Source organism: Amia ocellicauda, chromosome 8, assembly GCF_036373705.1.
Source record: "Amia ocellicauda isolate fAmiCal2 chromosome 8, fAmiCal2.hap1, whole genome shotgun sequence".
Taxonomy (NCBI): domain Eukaryota; kingdom Metazoa; phylum Chordata; class Actinopteri; order Amiiformes; family Amiidae; genus Amia; species Amia ocellicauda.
The window spans coordinates 34,147,475-34,169,279 of NC_089857.1; the positions used below are offsets into that span (position 1 = coordinate 34,147,475).

At 36.8% G+C, this 21,805-nt stretch overlaps 1 protein-coding gene across 1 annotated transcript; it reads left to right on the forward strand.

The window, feature by feature from the left end:
- Positions 1-691: 691 nt before the first annotated feature.
- Positions 692-21,490, forward strand: LOC136754911 (aldehyde dehydrogenase 1A1-like). The gene is made up of 14 exons (XM_066711158.1): positions 692-1,113; positions 5,158-5,282; positions 7,945-8,049; positions 11,573-11,713; positions 12,161-12,290; positions 12,443-12,504; positions 14,312-14,440; positions 14,803-14,916; positions 16,614-16,716; positions 17,863-18,047; positions 18,407-18,571; positions 18,802-18,959; positions 20,195-20,269; positions 20,761-21,490. Exons 1-14 carry the CDS (start codon positions 1,056-1,058, stop codon positions 20,831-20,833), a joined length of 1,623 nt encoding a protein of 540 aa, XP_066567255.1. The 5' UTR covers positions 692-1,055; the 3' UTR covers positions 20,834-21,490.
- Positions 21,491-21,805: the final 315 nt, after the last annotated feature.

Here is a 21,805-nt window from a genome sequence, read left to right on the forward strand (position 1 = left end):
TCGTATTAAGGGGTTAATGACTAAGAGACAACCATAACAAATGTGTTCCTTTATTTTAGACATCTTAATAAGACCATGGATTTGTAATACAAATTCTCCACTGTACAGAATGTTTTCCTTTGATGATATTTTAAGATTTTAAAGCTAATACATGCAAGCAGGGGAATGGACATAGAAGACAGATTAGTTATTTTGTTTTCTGCAGGACAGACTTGAATCTGTGGATTCTACCAGTGTATAATTTTCATCGTGCACCACAAACACACCGCTGCTCATCCAACTGGAAGATAAAAAAGGCAGCTTGAAAATAAAAACAAACATGCTACCTACAATAAATTAGTATTTTAATCCACAACAAAGGAATACATGATTTAAACGGGCAAAACCTCCCAACAAATATTCTGTTCCTTTGTCTCAGATCACAGATTTCTAAAACATCAAGCAGTGGTGCATTTCATTACTTTAACTGGGGTTAATTATGAAGGTTATGTTGCCCAAGTCCATGAATACATTTGATAAGGCTCCGCAATGTTTCAACCCAAAATAGGAAAGAACCAGACACAACTATGTGATCTTATTGTTTTAGGGAGACAGCAAGCCAGTGGGGCTCCCTTATCAAAGCTAACATCTTCCCAATTATTAGTTTGACTGTCTTGAAAGTGGCGTGCAAATTCTGATGTAGTGTAGAAACCTTCCCTTTTAAATTTCCCTTTTGGCAAAAATAAGTGGATTGGATTGATGTGGAGGTGATGGAAGAAGAGAAGTGGCCCACACGTCAAAATGACAATACATATTACATGGTCAGAGGAATAAATGGTACGTGCAATAGCTGCGGGTATTTTCATTAGCTATGTACAATAAGCTTCCTTTTCAAGTGAATCATGTGAATTGGTTCCAATTCAATGCAGATTAAGTGTTTGCTTGAAGCTTCTGCATCTATGAGTAACACCACTTGATAACGTTGGCTTGAAGTAAGAAGTGGACTCTTTACCAAGTGTATATATAGGGATTTTACATGGGTGTATGTTTTTAGTTTCTACACAGACTTTAGAGCAATGTCAGCTATTGAAGTTGAAAACAACAGAGCCGGGGAAACATCTTCTGCTTGCAAAGGTAGGAGTTTTATTTATGTTCAGTGCAATCTCTTGGACTAAAATCAGTCTGTCTGCAACTGTTTTATACTTTTGGAACAATCTTAGAAAGGCCAGAGAAATGTAATGTTGTTTATACAATTTAATTCACTTAGTAGAATGTGTTTTTGTGTCATTTTACGACTTAAAAGTTCTTAATTGAAGGACTGGTATGGGGCAATCAGAAATGAAAAAATATCACTTGACCACTATGTTTCACTTGAAACTGTAATTTAAATGATTTCTATATAATTAACTATATACGTTTTTATGTGATTCAGTGTAATTGAATTGTTGCTTGTAGTGCATGAACACATTTTGACTGAGTTGTATTACATTCCTCATTATACAATCAAGTACATATACGCTTTCCCTAAAATAACAAAATGACCACTTGTAACTTTTTTTCTGGTTTAGCTAAATATAAAGATATATATTGTATTGAACATTTCCTTATTTTATACAACAAATGTGTTTAACAAGTTATACATATATGTATACATTATACATATAATTTAATATATAATATTATAAATGTGTCTGTCAGTGAATTCATAGAATTCCAGTGGGAAACTATTGAAATGCTTCATGTGAAATGCATTCCATTAAATAACCCAGCATAAAACTTAATCAAGTTAATCATTTTCTTGAAAAGTTAATAATTATTTTAAATGTTTTATTAACAACACAATTATTTTTACAGAGATGTGAGGGAAATTACAGCTTGAAAACATGCTATAACTCATTGTTTTTACATTTTGTTCCTTTCTTCTGTCACATGATTTTTTCAGTGTTTTAGTGACATTTGTCTTTTAAACTGGAGTTTTAGTTTCCTATTGTTCTGTTACACATTTACAGCGCTGGCTTGAAGGTCCTACAAAACTGAGAATGTCCAAGATTATTTTCAGTTTTAGTAAGACATTTATTTGTAACAGTCCAATTGGCTAAGTTTGTCTCTTATATTTAAAATACAGCATGCTTAGATGATGATGATGATGATTATTATACAAGGTGGAATAAAAGGTTTAATTTAATGCAATATTTGACAATTAAATTAAGGAGCAGAATATAAGTAACCAACCTTTTCTTAAATCACATGAATGTATTAAATGCAGAAATCATACAATTAAGCTTCAAAATGAATATTGTTTATAATAAAATAAATGGATCAAAACTTAAATTGATTAATTAATTAAAGGGGGTTGAATATCATTTAAAGGTTGGTATAACATACTGTTCTAATGTAAAATAATAGTAAGAGAGCAAACAATTTAAAACCTAAACAACAGAATACAGTTTTGAGCTATCAACATAATATTGCCTAGAACTAAACAAGTTGTCACCTTATATGACTTAGAGAGAGGCTAAGTGAAGCCAGCCATTAATAATGCTACTGAATAAACAGGCATCTACTAAGTTTGCAAGCTAACAATACATTAAAACAGACAATAGATACTATACCACTGAACATGCCTAAAAAATAATTATTGCATTTTATGTATTTATAGTATAATAGTGTTTCATGTATTTCTTTAATTGTTAGTATTTCAAGTACTTAAAAATATTGAATGTCCAAAATTAAGTATATTTACAGTATTTTCACTCCAGCATTACCTGGGCTAAATAAGCAGTATACAGTGAAATCACATCAAAATATGTGTAATGAATTTTAAAAAGAATTGAAATAATATTCAAAAATATATGATGTTCCATGAAACCTTAGTGCTTAGTGTTTCACTCAGCTGGTGCTCTTGCAGTTTGGATATTATTTTGTAGCTGGCGTCTAATTTGTATAATTCCCACCTGTACTTTAATGCAAGTAACTTCCTTTTGCTCTTCCAATAATAATTCAGTAGGATTCTGAACTCAGAACTCAGAGGATTCTGATGGCCAATCCAATACTTTGATTCATGTCCTCTTTAGAAATTCTGGTGCAGAATTGACTGTGTGCTTCTGATCATTGTTATACTGAAACATGAATATGAGTCAACAGTCACTCAGTCTCCTCGTAGCCTGCCTTGATACTTTGGTGCATTTTAGTTTTCTTCAGTCTTCAGTCCCAAAAAGTCCATATCATGATCAGAAATCAGTTTGACAATTGGTCGGGTGACCATTTAATTCTAGGTCTCTCTTTTCCTCCCCATATGACCTTTAGTTACAAAGTTGAAATCATGTGCATTTTACCCTTATGAAAAATAAGTAAAGTAAAGTACAGATTAGGTGAATTTCTGTATATTGTAGTATACTTACAGTGTACTTAATTGTACTATTTTTTCATAAGGGTACACTCCACTTTCTGCAGAATATTAACTTGTCTGTGTGCATTTTGGCATACTTTGAGAATACTTACTGAGAATAGTGTCTTTTTCTGAGACTTGAAACGATTGGTTCTTGGTTCTCAGTGATAAGGTATCAAGTAAGCTTCTTATTGACCCATCTCATCTGAAGGATCTACTGCCATTCCACACAGAGAGTCAGCCACTTCCTTGTTGATAATGTGTTGTAGTCAATGCCTCTGAAGATATCTACCAAACATTGTATGAGCAACAATGCTGGAAAAGGTAAGGTCTAAGCTGACACCCAAATAAATGTTTTCAGTAATATGCAGGTTGCCCCATTTTGATCATGAATAACCATTGCAGGAGGCTGATAAAGTTCTCCTATGTGAAGCCACAGTTCAGCATGGCCATGTGCGAAACCCAATATGAACCCTGATACATATATCTAAAATGGATGGTAATATGGTAACACGATTAACGCCAGTCTAACCTTGCTTTAGATGTGTTGAACTTTTGGATTTCTCATACCATGTCCTGACAGCAAGTGACGCATTTGAAATGATCAGTACTGCATAAATAATGGATGTTTTTTCTGTTTGTTTGAATAGCGATCTTCAACATCTGAGTACCAGCTGTGATATTCAGTTGTATATCTTTGGGGTCTTCTTCTCTGGAGTATTTCAGTGTTTTTCCATCATTTGTCCTCACTTAGATATGACATAATTCATTGACATTTCATCCCACAACATGTCGTATACCATTGTATACACAAATACTGTAACTTCAAAGCGGTCTTGGTCTTAAAGCATTTCAGTGCTAGTTGTTGAACTTTACTTTCAACATTGATATCAGGAAATTATTTACATACTGAATTAAAACAATGTAGGAAACGTAGTGGGGACATATTTTTTTTGTACTTAACTGTTATCTATCTCTGTTGACATGCTTACAAACTGAACAGAAAAAGCAACTCCCATCGTTATCTTGAATTGTTTTACTGTAAACCTTGCAGATTAATTCTGAACAGCTTTTGCAGTATCCAGATATAAGTAATGCCACAATATTGTGGGTTATCAATTTGATTATCCACTACTGTGTTGACTGTGGATCAAAACATCTACATCCATTACATCCATTGCATGATTTGAATATGTATTTATTTTAAGCTGATACCAATATGCATACTTTCTGGATAATTAACTTAATTTCCATTTTTCCAATCATACATTTTAACTTATACCTGCAGGTAATTGCATATAGAAACTCCACAGCTGGCACGATACTAATCAGTTCCCTTATGGTTTTGCACTTTCTGATAACCTCTATATTCATCTAAGCACTGTGTATGGAAAGTCTGGAAAGTCTGGAAAGACTCAGCACAAACACAGGTGTTTAATTAGGAGACACCAGAAATCTTCTCGTCTTCTCATGCTTTTGTTTGCTTTCAGTCTTTTCAAACAATAACATATAACAGGTGCATTAATGATGCACTTAAGGAAAAATGCTGCTCAGTTGAATACAGAAAAATAATTAAATGTAAACAGGGAGACTTGTAAGATATTTCCTCAATGGTCATGAATCACGAAGATGTCTGATAGAAGGGTGCAAAGTTCTGGTGAGTCTGGTGTTGTCCAATCAGCTATGCCTATGCAAATACACCTTTGCGGCTGGTCCACTTACCCTTAGTTACAGCCATGTGCAGCTCTAGCTGAACTTAGTCTAACTCGTTCAGCTTCACCTGTTTTCAGGAAATAAACACAACATGACCACTGCCCCTGTAGACGGTCGGAACCATGACCTCAACCCCTCTACAGCTCCTCAGGACTCAGGGCTTCCTATTCCAATCAGTGATCTGGAAATCAAGTACAATAAGGTCAGTATCAAACATTGAGAAGATAGTGTGGGTCAGATGTCTATTTGTATTGAAAATAAAACCAGAACACAAATGTTTTTTTCCTCTAAATTGGTCTAAAATACAGTTTTTTCTTTGAAGACAGAGGACGATATGATATAAAAGTGCTTGGAAAGTCATGACCATCACTCCTGACTTATTAGCAGATTTGACAGGGGTAACTGGAGTACTTATTCAGTGCTTTATGACTTTGTATAAATCACAGCCAAGTATTTATGGCTTTGTATAAATCACAGGTGCAATCTGCTTCTGCCATGAATGTATTTAGTTTTCATTTATTAGTTGTTCTTTATTTTGTTTACTTACATATTATATTTTAACAGCAGTAAAGTTAGACATTAATAGAAAAGACCACTGTTATATGTATATATATTTTTCCAATACCTAATGTAAAGGTATTTTCAAAATACCTAGTGTATTTTACAATTGAAAATCAAAAACTCAGAGAACAATCAAAATAAAGCTTAATTTGGAGAAAGATAAACATCACCTGAGCTGGTAAAATGGAGGGAAGTAGACACCACGTTACATCAATGCTCCTGTTTAGTTCAACAAAATAAACTATATTGTATAAATTAGATATAGTATGATATATATATATGTACATTTTAATATTAAGATTTACAATTGTTTAGGTATTCATGTTCTTTGTTAACAATTATAAATTATATATATATAAAGAATATTGAGGTTCCAAGTAGGAGAGTTATGTCTTGTATAATTTCCTTAATTTAGTTCTTATGTCATATTTCAAAACCTTCAGTATTCTCATCATCAAATGTTTTTTCCATTACATGTTCCTTGGACTGTTTGACTAGTACTAATAGTAATAGAAGCAGTAGTAGTTTCTGGTGAAGTTGTTGTTAGGGAGTTTTTTGGACTTATGAAACCTTGGACCTTCTGGACCTTAGCAAGTCCTAGCAGTTCTAGTCCAAGCAGTCTGTTAACTATGGGCTGGAAGGCTATCAATATAGTTGCTGCTAATTGGCAATGCAACATAGGTAGTTGCACTAGTTTTATTAGTAATTATATCCTTAAACATACATTATATCCTAAAACCATTATCATAATTTAGAAAGTTATTCAAAGCCGTACTGGTAATATATACATTTATCAGAGATAAACAACTATTATGCACTTCCTATATTGTCTGCGCTATATACAGAGTTAGCCTGAAACAATCTGTGAATTTGAATAGGAAAGTTCAATTAGGTTAAATATCCTGCTGTGACATTTAAGTTGATCTTATCTTTTATGCATTTAGTGAAAGTAATTGTGACTTCCGGACAATATGATTATATGCAAGATATTACAAGCAATTAACAAGCAGTTCTTGTGGGCATAATTTCAATATTTGAAAGACGAAAGCAGAGAACCGAGAACTCTTTCTGAGGCCACAGTAGCTATACAGCAATAAATTAGCTAGCGGAAGTCATTTTTATTAGATTCAAGTTTCTGAGCAAAAAGCATTCTAAAGGTCAGAAATCCCTCTCAAATCAATACTCCCTTGCCAAAAACTGGGCTTTAAGGTGAGAAGTAGGAATGATCATTTCAGAAAAAGCAATATCATTATTTTACTTGTAAATCACATTGTTTAAACTATTTAAGTTTTAATGCAATAAACAAACAAACAAACAAACTAAAAACAGTATACATCCAAATTAAGAACTGTACAAAACATATATACATAAGAACATACTTGATCTAGGGGTGAAAAATTACCTACCTATGGTGCACCATAGCAAAGCTTTGACATGCCCGTACATTTTGAATCGAGAGGTTCCACAGAAGACCCCTTCAACATGGGCAACATGGGCAATTGACAATTTCTATCCCGCACAATATTTGTATTGTACAAATGGTACAAGCAATATTGATGCATGTATAATGCATTTGCTTTAATTGAATAAATAAATAAGAAAATGACATGTTTTTGCCTTTCCATTCATCTTGATTTTGTGGATTTCTTCACAATACAGTACTGTGAGTGAATAATCAAGCTACTAGGATCAGAGACACATGCTAATCATACTGTATCAGTGAAGGGGGCTGGCATTTGGTGCCAGAATTCAAACACCAATCTCTCACAGCCCAGCAATGCTAAAAGCTACGTAAAAAGGCTCCCAAGTGGCGTGGTAGTCAAAGTCTCCACCTGGAGATCTTGCCAAATAATTTCAAGCATTATGAGTAAGCAGGCCTTGGCTAGGAGTTCCCAAATGGGGGAACCTGCACCTGCAGGTTCTGGTGTTAGCTCTTCTGTCTACGTCAAATCCTCCGATGGATGTGTTAGATAGGCATTTGGCATCCTGGGCTTGAAGTGCAAAAAATAGCGGATGTCTTTGGGTCTCATCTCATCTGAAGAAGATGGTTGAAGTGATGAGCTGAGTTCAATAATCAGCAAATCCTAATTGGGCTAAAAAAGGTGACATAATTGGATAATATAAAATAAAATATATAAAAGGCATAAAAGCAGATGTAAATTAATGGAAGTGAGGATGGTAAAAAAAAACATGAAGAAATAAGCACTCCAGCAAATCTGAAATCTGAAGTAATTTTGTGAAGCATTGATTCTTATTTTCACAAATTGTGTTCCTTATATTTTTATTTTGTTTTTATTTTACAGATATTTATTAATAACGACTGGCATGAGTCAGCCTGTGGCCGAAAAATCCCTGTGTACAACCCTGCCACTGGAGAGCAAATCTGTGAGGTGGAGGAAGGAGATAAAGTAAGGGCCAAGCGCACATTGAACAAATACTTCTAATTATAATCCTATTGCAATAGGATTTTAATCCTTTAAGCAGAAATGAAGCAGTATGTCGGCAACATAATGCAACAGGAGATTAATTTTGTATTTTAAGGAAAAAATAATCTCTGGTGTAGATCTGTAGGAACCCTCTACAATATTGAATAGCCAGAACATAACATAAGGTGTACACCTGGTAGCATTCATACTTAAGCGTCCTTTACCAATTGAATCCAAGTAATACAAGAGATCAAGGCTTTATGTGATCATTTCTATAAATCCTTCAATAATGATAAGTTACAGTGAAGGAAAAAAGTATTTGATCCCCTGCTGATTTTGTATGTTTGTCCACTGACAAAGAAATGATCAGTCTATAATTTTAATGGTAGGTGTATTTTAACAGTGAGAGACAGAATAACAACAAAAAAATCCAGAGAAACGCATTTCAAAAAAGTTATACATTGATTTGCATGTTAATGAGGGAAATAAGTATTTGACCCCTTCGACTTAGTACTTGGTGGCAAAACCATTGTTGGCAATCACAGAGGTCAGACGTTTCTTGTAGTTGGCCACCAGGTTTGCACACATCTCAGGAGGGATTTTGTCCCACTCCTCTTTGCAGATCCTCTCCAAGTCATTAAGGTTACAAGGCTGACGTTTGGCAACTCGAACCTTCAGCTCCCTCCACAGATTTTCTATGGGATTAAGGTCTGGAGACTGGCTAGGCCACTCCAGGACCTTAATGTGCTTCTTCTTGAGCCACTCCTTTGTTGCCTTGGCTGTGTGTTTTGGGTCATTGTCATGCTGGAATACCCATCCACAACCCATTTTCAATGCCCTGGCTGAGGGAAGGAGGTTCTCACCAAAGATTTGACGGTACATGGCCCCGTCCATCGTCCCTTTGATGCGGTGCAGTTGTCCTGTCCCCTTAGCAGAATAACACCCCCAAAGCATAATGTTTCCACCTCCATGTTTGACGGTGGGGATGGTGTTCTTGGGGTCATTCCTCCTCCTCCAAACACGGCGAGTTGAGTTGATGCCAAAGAGCTCGAATTTGGTCTCATCTGACCACAACACTTTCACCCAGTTCTCCTCTGAATCATTCAGATGTTCGTTGGCAAACTTCAGATGGGCCTGTACATGTGCTTTCTTAAGCAGGGGGACCTTGCGGGTGCTGCAGAATTTCAGTCCTTCACTGCGTAGTGTGTTACCAATTGTTTTCTTGGTGACTATGGTCCCAGCTGCCTTGAGATCATTAACAAGATCCTCCCGTGTAGTTCTGGGCTGATTCCTCACCGTTCTCATGATCATTGAAACTCCACGAGGTGAGATCTTGCATGGAGCCCCAGACTGAGGGAGACTGACAGTTATTTTGTGTTTCTTCCATTTGCGAATAATCACACCAACTGTTGTCACCTTCTCACCAAGCTGCTTGGCGATGGTCTTGTAGCCCATTCCAGCCTTGTGTAGGTCTACAATCTTGTCCCTGACATCCTTGGACAGCTCTTTGGTCTTGGCCATGGTGGGGAGTTTGGAATCTGATTGATTGATTGCTTCTGTGGACAGGTGTCTTTTATACAGGTAACGAGCTGAGATTAGGAGCACTCCCTTTAAGAGAGTGCTCCTAATCTCAGCTCGTTACCTGTATAAAAGACACCTGGGAGCCAGAATCTTGCTGATTGATAGGGGATCAAATACTTATTTCCCTCATTAACATGCAAATCAATTTATAACTTTTTTGAAATGTGTTTTTCTGGATTTTTTTTTTTGTTATTCTGTCTCTCACTGTTAAAATACACCTACCATTAAAATTATAGACTGATCATTTCTTTGTCAGTGGGCAAACGTACAAAATCAGCAGGGGATCAAATACTTTTTTCCCTCACTGTATATGTTTGAGCTGAAATGCAAAATATCTCCAATTGGTTCAAGGTGATACATGACGGTTTAATTTCTAATAACTATACTTTATAAAAAGCACATTCAGTTGATATAGTTGTTGTTATCACAAGCAGCTTAGTGAATGATTATTTGTGGTAAGATAAGACTATGACCTGGATACTCACAGACATGGGAGATTTAAAATGAATTACCAACAAGTTAGCTTGAGGAGAAGTTTAATCAATCAAAGTCAAATAACTGCATTACCTTAATCAGACCCGCATTAACTCAGGGGTCTGTTACGCAGGTGTTCATTCTTGTATTTCAGCTATCCCCTGACATGTATGATTTTGCTTCACACAGGTTACTGTGGATCAAAGAGTTGATTAGATACAATTGTAGTGACTTCTGGTTTGTCTATATTTTAGTTTTTCATTTTTGCCGGCACAAGAATCTTTCTGAGTCTAACAGTTTACTCATTGCTGCTTCTGTATGAAAGAACTTACAATATACCGCTAAGTTAATTTTCTTTGGCACAGACATATGGCCCCTAAGGTCATTTTAATTAGGATAATAAGATTAATTTTAGATGAATCATTTAGAAACACTTATTTAAACTGAATAGTGTTATCACTATTTTGCAAGGTGTTGTGCTTGATAAAGTATGTTTCTAATTAGGGAAACATCTGCTTCTTTGTGTCTAGAATAACTTCCAGATTATTACATGACTGTACAATAATGATTGTGTATGCCTTTTCAGAAAATAAAAATAAAACTGACTCTTCATTCTTACCTCTGAACACATTGTATTTTACTTTACGCTTCAAAGTATGAAAAATAAAATATATTCTACAGCTAAAGGCTAAAAAAGTGTGTGTGTATTTGTAAGTATGTGTATCTACACACACATGTATAGCAAAAAAATCCTATTGCAGAGCTAAATGGCTGTAATGTATTGATATTGATATTAAATTCATAAAAGACTTTTGAAAAGTTAGCAAATTGTCTGATGAGGACTGTCTAGTCAAAACATTTTTTGCAGTGTCTTTAAATAATAAAAAGTAAGTTGAGTGTTTATCTGAGTATGTGGGTTTCTAAACTTCTTGTATTTTGTCACACATTATACTTGATATTTATAATATAGAGTGATATATATATAAGAAACATAAAATACATATGAAAATGTACAACCGAGAGGAGGACATTCGACCCATCTTGCTCGTTTGCTGTCCATTAATAACTAAGTGATCCAATGATCACGTCCAGTCTATTTTTGAATGTTCCCAAATTGTCGGCTTCAACCACATGGGAGGTTTATATATTGATATAAGCCAAAAAACATAATATAAGGAAACCTTAACATATGCAGTATTAAACAAACAAACATACACCCTAAATCACTGAAGCAAAGACCATTAAGAAAGGTATCACATACATTATTACACTGAATTTCATGGTGTTTCTTTTTAGACTGTTCAGGAACATGTGATGATAATGGAAGTGGCTCTGTGCGGATGTACTATAACCCTTTCATTTGTATACATTCTTCTTATCCCAGATACAGCTCAACAATTATTTGAGCACGTAGACTTGTGTAAACTGTTTGGCTGTGCCTTGTTTACAGGAAGATGTTGACAATGCTGTGAAAGCTGCTAAAGAGGCATTTCAGCTGGGATCACCGTGGAGGTGTATGGATGCTTCAGAACGAGGGCGGCTGTTAAACAAACTGGCTGACTTAGTTGAACGAGACCGTCTAATATTGGCTGTAAGAAATACTTTATTATAGCCATTATAAACACATGTATACCATACTTCAAGTAAGGACAATCTTGACTTAGACCAAATCAAAAATTTGGTCAAACCAGCAGATCACAAATTTCAAACTTGTACCCAACTTGATAATTTGATTATCAGAAACATGATTAGGGACAATATTGTAATTTGCAGTTTGTGGGTAGGTCAAAGTTTTGATTTGGTCTAGGCCTTAGTTCTTAAAATTCCCACCACATTTTTTGTTTTGTATTTTAGACAGAAATGCATTGATGGGTTATGCAAAATGGTACCTCAAAAGAGGGATATGAAGGCATTCCTTAAAAGAAATTCAAATACTCATTTGTACTAGGGTATCAACTGTTGTTAAAAAATCATTTAAAATAAGTTTGCAGATTAATGCTGATTCATTGTTGCTGATTGTGTCTTAATTTGTCAATAGACTATGGAAGCCATTGACTCTGGAAAAGTTTTCCTGATCTCTTACTTTGTCGATTTGATGGCTGCAATTAAAACATTGCGCTATTATGGAGGGTGGGCTGACAAAATCCAAGGCCGTACAATTCCTGTTGGTGAGTACAGTCAGTATTCAGAAAATATGTTGAGATCAATTCAGTAATTCATTCCACAAGTAGACTTTAAATACAAATATAAAACATTATGCATCCATAAACGTATGCCCTGAGGTAATGTTTGTCATGTGTTGTGCCTCTTCTTCTTCTAGATGGAGAGTATTTCACATTTACTAGACATGAACCAGTTGGAGTCTGTGGTCAAATCATACCAGTAAGTAACAGTAAGTTAAAGTGAAGATTACAATATTTATTTGTTGGAATTAAGAAAGGGGTCTATTCAAAACCAATTTAAACATTGGCAAGATATAATACTATGTAGAAATGAGAGAAAACACATATTGTAGGCTGAAAGTTACACATATACATATTTTCTAATGTTAATAACAAGCTGAGTAACAACTCAAAACTATATTGTATAAGCTAATGGATGAAGTTACAGATGATGTATTGCATTTTCCCTATTAAAACCACTTTACCAAAGTAGGAAGGCAAAATGAATCAACTATAGATCAATTATGGTCCCCTTTACTGAGCTACAGAGATTAGGGGGAGAACTGTGTTGTGAAGCATCCACGCAGCTCTGCCGTAACATTATTAGTTTTTATTTCTTAGCAGACGCCCTTATCCAGGGCAACTTACAAAATATATGCGCAATACAAAGTGCAAAAGTACAGTGCAGTTCAAGGCATAAAACATTACAAATTCGAATTTACATAAAACAGTGCAATTCAAAGCATAATACATTTTACAAATTCCAGTTCACACAAGTGTATACAATAAATGGTGTCTTACATCCTGGATTATAAAAGCTGATGAGTGCAGACAAGATGTTAGGTCACAGTCAAGGGCCATAGGAAAGGAAGCATAGGGGAAATCAAAATAACAATACGAGTACGAGTATGAGTACTAGTAATGCAAGGCAAGTAGTATGATAAAACATTGTATAAGTGCTATCTTACTGGAGAGTAAATGGCTAAATTACAAGTACTGTCTGAAAAGGTGTGTTTTGAGTAAACGCCGGAAGGAGATCAAGGACTGTTTTGACTTCAGTGGGAAGGTCATTCCACCACTTAGGGGCCAGGGATGAGAAGGAGCGTCTCTGGAGGAAGGGGAGTGGAGAGGAGGCAGAGTTAGTCTTTTGGCACTGGAAGACCACAGTGGTCTGGAGGGGATATATGGGGAGACGAGGGTCTGAAAGTAACTTGGTGCAGTGTGGTCGAGACAGCGGTAGGTGAGGGTCAATTACTTGAACTGAATGAGTGCCGGTATCGGGAGCCAATGGAAGGAGCAGAGCAGTGGAGTAGCGTGTACGAATCGTGGCAGAGAGATTATCAGACGAGCCGCAGATTTCTGGATGAGCTGGAGCGGGCGGGTAGTAGTTGCAGGCAGGCCGGCCAGGAGGGAGTTGCAGTAGTCCAGGCAGGAGAGGACCAGTGACTGGACGAGCAGCTGAGTCGAGTAGTTGGTGAGGAAGGGTCGGATTTGGTGTATGTTGCTCAGGAAGAATCGTCAGGTGCATGTCAGCATGGTGATGTGCTGAGTGTAGGAGAACGCAGGATCGAGGGTGACTCCTAGGTTCTTAGCGGAAGAAGAGGGAGAGTGTCATAGATTCCAAGGGGATTGAGATGGAGAGGTCAGCAGAAGGTGAGGAAGAGGGGGAAAGGGGAGATCAGATTTGGAGAGGCTGAGCTTGAGGTGGTGCGAGTGCATCCAGGTGGTGATAGCAGACAAACAGGAAGAGATGCAAGAGGGGATGAGAGGGTCAGAAGAGGGAAAAGACAGGAAGATCTGGGCATCATCTGCGTAGAAGTGGTAGGAGAAACCATCTGATGGGATAAGGGGGCCCAGGGAGTGAGTGTAGAGAGAGAACAGGAGGGGACCCAGGACAGAGCCTTGGGGTACGCCTGTGAGGAGAGGTTGGGGGGTGGATGAGGAACCTCGCCATGTCACTTGATGGGTCAGGTATATATCTGATTTGATATAAGCCTAGCCGTACAGACTGTACTCTCTTCTTGCAGTGGAACTTCCCTTTGGTGATGTTTGTGTGGAAGATCGCTCCTGCTCTGTGCTGTGGTAACACAGTGGTTCTCAAGCCTGCCGAGCAAACTCCACTCACCGCCCTCTACATGGGAGCATTAATTAAAGAGGTGAGGGGAAAGGAATAAAGAAATAAAATATCATCTAGACTGGCATCAAATGTCTATGTTTACTAATAAAATGATATGGATTAGTCAAATTATCTGTCAGTGGAATTCATGATGATGGAATGAAGGTGAATGCAACTCTCATGACTAAAAACAGAAATGCTAGTAATACTGGTAACAGTATTCTCACCATTGAACAATACCAATTATTGATTGAAATTGATTAACACATTTTTTTGTTCTAACGATTTTCCAGTTGCTGTGTCTTAATTTATTACCTTATCAGTCCAATGCTTACTCTGAAATGTAGACAATCAAAATGAAATGGGATTGTCCTCACTTGTGTTAACTGTGTTTGAATGCAGGCTGGTTTCCCTCAAGGTGTAGTAAACATTATACCAGGCTTCGGACCTACAGCAGGAGCAGTAATAGCAAACCACATGGAAATAGACAAAGTGGCATTTACTGGATCAACTGAGGTACAGAATTAAACTTGATCTCCTTTTTTAACTTTCTCAAGCACTTCCAAAGTTCTATTGCTAATTGAATTGACAAACAGTGAAAGTATTAATTTTAGCTCAATACTATTCAGCTTCTCGTAATATACACTCACCTAAAGGATTATTAGGAACACCATACTAATACTGTGTTTGACCCCCTTTCGCCTTCAGAACTGCCTTAATTCTACGTGGCATTGATTCAACAAGGTGCTGAAAGCATTCTTTAGAAATGTTGGCCCATATTGATAGGATAGCATCTTGCAGTTGATGGAGATTTGTGGGATGCACATCCAGGGCACGAAGCTCCCGTTCCACCACATCCCAAAGATGCTCTATTGGGTTGAGATCTGGTGACTGTGGGGGCCAGTTTAGTACAGTGAACTCATTGTCATGTTCAAGAAACCAATTTGAAATGATTCGACCTTTGTGACATGGTGCATTATCCTGCTGGAAGTAGCCATCAGAGGATGGGTACATGGTGGTCATAAAGGGATGGACATGGTCAGAAACAATGCTCAGGTAGGCCGTGGCATTTAAACGATGCCCAATTGGCACTAAGGTGCCTAAAATGTGCCAAGAAAACATCCCCCACACCATTATACCGCCACCACCAGCCTGCACAGTGGTAACAAGGCATGATGGATCCATGTTCTCATTCTGTTTACACCAAATTCTGACTCTACCATCTGAATGTCTCAACAGAAATCGAGACTCATCAGACCAGGCAACATTTTTCCAGTCTTCAACTGTCCAATTTTGGTGAGCTTGTGCAAATTGTAGCCTCTTTTTCCTATTTGTAGTGGAGATGAGTGGTACCCGGTGGGGTCTTCTGCTGTTGTAGCCCATCCGCCTCAAGGTTGTACGTGTTGTGGCTTCACAAATGCTTTGCTGAATACCTCGGTTGTAACGAATGGTTATTTCAGTCAAATTTGCTCTTCTATCAGCTTGAATCAGTCGGCCCATTCTCCTCTGACCTCTAGCATCAACAAGGCATTTTTGCCCACAGGACTGCCGCATACTGGATGTTTTTCCCTTTTCACACCATTCTTTGTAAACCCTAGAAATGGTTGTGCGTGAAAATCCCAGTAACTGAGCAGATTGTGAAATACTCAGACCGGCCCGTCTGGCACCAACAACCATGCCACGCTCAAAATTGCTTAAATCACCTTTCTTTCCCATTCAGACATTCAGTTTGGAGTTCAGGAGATTGTCTTGACCAGGACCACACCCCTAAATGCATTGAAGCAACTGCCATGTGATTGGTTGGTTAGATAATTGCATTAATGAGAAATTGAACAGGTGTTCCTAATAATCCTTTAGGTGAGTGTATGTGAGATGTTCCAGTAACTTCAACAAAGAAGCATCCCAGTGTTTGTTTGTTAGCAGCACTGGGAAAGTATCTCTGCCTGTGGCAATTTTCTGATCCTGTTGATTTGATTTCGAAAAGTGGTGATTTATTGATCCTCATGTAAATGTTGACATATTTTTCTTTGTATGTGCCAAATACCAATGTGCATATTTGGCACAGCCCTTCAAAAGCAAGTACAATATTTAACTCTGTAACTACTAGAGGCAAGATACAATTATAGTAATGTTATATTCATAAACAAGTTTCCATAAGCATTATTATAATTATTATTATACTTTACATGTTGTTTATTATATCTACTTTGTAGGTTGGAAAATTAATTAAAAAAGCTGCTGGTAACAGTAACCTTAAACGAGTGACATTGGAACTGGGAGGCAAGAATCCAAACATTGTTTTTGCAGATTCTGACTGTAAGTTATTATTATTAACATTAGTATTATTATTATTATTATTATTTATCTTTATGTTGTCAATAAATCCATACTTTCACTTTGGTTGAGGGAATACACTACCGGTCACCTCCATTTTTCCAGTTTTCATTGAAATTTACGCAGTTTAATTTCTCAATGGACTCTGAAATCTCGGCTTTCTAATGATGTGAAGCATTCTCTGATGTGAAAAATGTGTTTTGTATTCTGAAATGGGGGGGTTGGGGGATACTCGGTCTGAGTAGTAATACAACATTTCAGAAAATATTGACAATTAATAATTATGACATATTCTGGAACCAGACAGTCTACTGATCAAAACAAGACCATTCACGTTTTGGAAGAAGCAACACACACCCGTGGAGAGCTCAAAATGTCAAGATGGAAAACTGTTTACAGTGTACTAATACACAATGATTTTACATAATTGGATCTGTGTTTGATAGTTTGATATATACTGGTTGTTCTGAACAAAACAAGCCTATTTACAAAGAAGTCCAATAGAAACTGAGTGATCTGTGACCGCCTGAATGAGAACCCCACCCCCGTAGCAGACTGCCCGTTTACCCCCAGGGCTCTGAATGATGGCGGGTGACATGGAAACTGTAAATCGGATGTGTTTGAAAATGAAATGCGCTGGTAGCCAAGAGAATAAGCTTTCAGACAATGTGCACATTGTAGGAATACAGTGTAACTTCTATGCATAGGAGCTGCGCGTAACACTGCCAAATAATGCTTAGAGGGTGTAGTAACAGTATATAACTCTGAAATGTACATTATTTTTCAACTTTTTTTTAACCTCTGGCAGTTTATCGCTTACCTTTGTACCATTTCAGGCTATTCACTGGACTTGAACTGCTTAAATTTCAATACAAACTGGAAAAATTGGGGTGTTCTAAAACTTTTGACCAGTAGTGTATCTGCCTTGCTTTAGTACAGGAAGAAATATTGATAATGCAAGAAGCTTTTGCTCAAAATTGATTTTGTGTTTAGGTCACACTGGAGTTACTAGTACAGTGTTGTTTTATTGTGGGGAGGTGAATTTGATTAAGTGTGTAATAAATATAAAAGAAGCTTTGTTAGAATTGCTTTGGGCTGAACTTGTGTGTGTTTTTTCTGTTTATGCAGTGGAGCATGCAGTCGAACAGGCCCACCACGGTCTGTTCTTCAATCAGGGCCAGTGCTGCCTAGCAGGATCCAGGGTTTTTGTAGAGGAGCCAATTTACGAGGAATTTGTACGTAAGAGTGTGGAGAGGGCCAAGAAGCGTATACTGGGAAACCCTTTAATCCCTGGAGTGGATCAGGGGCCTCAGGTACTGTGTTTCATTTGGGTCATAGCACACGCATAAATAAATCTTCCATCTCCTCGTGTCTTGACTCTGCCATTAAACCAAACTTGGCTCCATCTGTCCATTTGAAATTCAAAGTGGTGTTGATTGCAGCTTTATGTTTGTGTACTCAGTGGAAATCTCTACTGAGGATTGAGGTAGGTTTGGAATTTGCAGACAAATCAAAGTTTTGTTTAAATCCAGGCTTAAATATATATTTAGCACAGATGTGAGAATAGATGCAAAGATAATGGGAAATCATTACAGTGGAGGAAATCCTTTTTTTAAAGAAAGGGGGACAAAACTGTGAAATGAGCTGAACTGTCACACGGTGCTGTTTCCAGATTGACAAAAAGCAGTTCGACAGAATCCTGGAGCTGATTGAAAGTGGGAAGAAGGAGGGGGCCACGCTAGAATGTGGGGGATCCTCCTGGGGAGAGCGGGGCTTCTTCATTCAGCCAACGGTTTTCTCCAATGTAACCGATGACATGCGCATTGCCAAAGAAGAGGTAAATACATTTTCATCTTCACTTTAAACTTTATTCTGCCTCATTATGAGGTTTCAGAGACATAACTGAGTAGTATTTTATTTGATAAATAATCACCTTGTATTGTTCCCATCTTGTTCCCAAGTATTTGGGATTTCCAAATGCACAATCAGTTTAGCTTACCACAACAATATTCTGTCTTAGAGCCATGGCTTTTGGTCTCACTGCGTCTGTATTGTTTACTTCTACAGATATTTGGGCCCGTTCAGCAAATCATGAAGTTTAAAACCATAGATGAAGTTATTAAGAGAGCCAATGACACCCATTATGGTCTGGTTGCAGGAGTTTTTACCCAGAATCTGAACAAAGCACTCACCATTGCATCAGCCCTTCAAGCTGGAACTGTGTGGTAAGAAAAAACTGTGCATTCTGTGAAGAACCTGAATTACAGCCAGCAGGAAAATTGCAACATAGACCACTGAGTTACACCATAATCTTGGATCCAGCCTGAGGTTTGGTGCAACCCAAGTGAAACCGCTAAAGTGGTCTGTTGTACACCCTACCCCAGTGTATCGTATACATGAACCAATTAACCAGTCAGCAAGATCCAAATGGTGGTTTTTGGTTTGGTCCTTTTGCTTTGGTATACAATTCTAAGTGTAACAGCTTTTTCATCCATCCCAAGAAATATCTTAAAACGGAAAACAAAATGTATTGCACAAGAGAAAAAGAAACCTGACCGTTCAATATCTAATACCCTTTAATCTTTCAAGTTCACACATGATAGAAAATCATGCAGTGATGTCAGAACTTGCTGAAGATCTGATGGCCTACTGCTGTGCTGTTGGCATAGTTTAATGTAATAAGGGAAGAAAATAGGGGATCCTTTAGTTATGCACCATGGAAAATTGATTTTTTATGTATTAGCAGTGTTGGCAAAAACTCCTTGTTTCGCTGAGCCCATCATCCCACAGGGATCTCCAATAACTCAGGAGCTTCGGCTTCTTAATGTCATATTTAATACACATCACAATACTGAGACTGCCCTCCTGACACTTCGTAATTACATATCTCACAAGTACTTGACAACATCTGTACTGTCATATTAGTGCAGCCCGATTCCTCTGTGGCGGTTGACACAGCCGATTCCCAACGTCTGTTGTCTTCTTTGAAGTGAAGTTTCTTATAACTAGCAGAGCGTTAAGTTAAATCCAGAAAATCGGGTCCAATTTAGCTATTGAATGCGGTACACTGGGAAAGCATATTAGTATATGTGTGGTGTAACACAGGTGTCAATCTCAAGATCACATACAGCTTGTTTAACTCATTTCAGTGGTGTGTTTTTGATTATGCAAAAGTATGTAAAAGAGTATTCGTGTTCTAAAATTGGCATCCACAAAGAATTAGGAATATTGGTGGTTGACTGCACAGCACTTTTACACAGTCAGTGTTAGTGTGTCAGCTCAAAGGGTGTCACAGGGAACGGAATAGAACAATACAATACATCATCCTATTTGGTCAGCGTGATTCGCTTTAAACTGAAGCTCTGTTATTACGGATCAACATTAAATCATAGATATTAATAATGTGCTCCACTTCTCAGTCGTTGTTTAACATTTGTCTGTGTTGTTTTTTGCTTTGTAGGGTTAATTGCTACAATGCAATGAGTTCTCAGAGTCCTTTTGGAGGCTTTAAAATGTCTGGAAATGGAAGAGAAATGTGAGTATTTGATATCAGGGAAGCTTACATTATTATACTGTGTGTTGTCCTTTGCTAGTTATTAAAATACTAAGTACATACTAAATACTATGAAATACAATGTATCCTGTTTAAAAGTGACATGTGCATTTTGTGATATCCAAATTAGGCCTGCTGTGGCAAATCCCATTTTTGTTTTAGTTTTTTTTCTTGTTATTTTTCTTAGTTATTGCCCATTAACTATTTGTTATTGAACCAGCATCTACAAGAAACTAAATACGAACACTCTTGAATAAATGTTATTTTTTAATTAAAGTATCAGTAAAGAACAGATGGTTGGAAACAGCACATGTACTGTTAAATAATGCAATGCTCTAAATAATTTAATATGATGCTTTCTTGGTTACAAATCATGTCATACTTTATGGTAAAAATTGGAAGTGCATTTACTGCTTAAAAGGCAATCTGTTGAAACATTTAGTGATTTATTTGTTCTGTGTTTCTACCTATAGGGGAGAATATGGTCTGCATGAGTATACTGAGATAAAGACTGTTACAATCAAAATTTCCCACAAGAACTCCTAAATAAGAGATTGCAGTAATCCAAGAAGAAGACCAAGCATGCAGACATACAGTATCGCACCAGTGGCTTATTTGGTTATTATTGTAGCTTAAACATTAAATGTGATTGTTATTACTATTACTATTACTATTACTGTTATTATTACTATTACTATTATCATTAATGATGATAATAACAATACTAAAAACATTATTATTGTTGTTGTTATTATCATCATCAATAATAATACTAATAATTGGAATGTAAAGACTAGAAAAGCAACAGAAGCATGCTGTTTTCTGTCCTTTCAAGGGATTCAGTCCAAACCTGTTCAGTCTAGATACATTTCTCAGACAGATATGGATTTTGTTAGGATACCCTGACTCCCTGAGGACTCCTTATTGTAATAATTTCACAGTTAATAGTTCTTGCCTAAATCATTTGTGTTTGTTATTGTACAATCCCTCGAAACATCAATAAAACACTTTCATTTAAACAACTAGCAGTGTGTATTATAACCAAAGAGAACAACAAACAAGCTAATGTGACAATAAATTATTTTTGTGTCCATAAAGACATGTTGGTCACCCTTTTCAAAATATCTGAATGTATGCAAAATATAGGCATAATTTTCATTGTATTTGTAATGTGCAAACAAAATAAACTATCCCTTTCATTTGCATTTTGATGTCACAAAATTAATTCCCACATGAACATTTATTATTTATTTCTTAGCAGACACCCTTAGATATTTAGAAAACGGACAGAGAGATGATTTAAAAAATATGCTTCAAAGTAGAGTACTTTTTGAACTATCATACACTTTTCCCTCTGAAGTCATGATGGAAAATTAAAATTGAATTGTCAGTTTCTAATGTCAAGTGTGTTAAATGTTTCATTTATTGCCTGACGCTGTATTAAAAATGACACAATTCAAATTTTATTAACTTACTACAGCAGCTTGTTTCCATTTGGGTATAGGGAAGGTTGAAAGG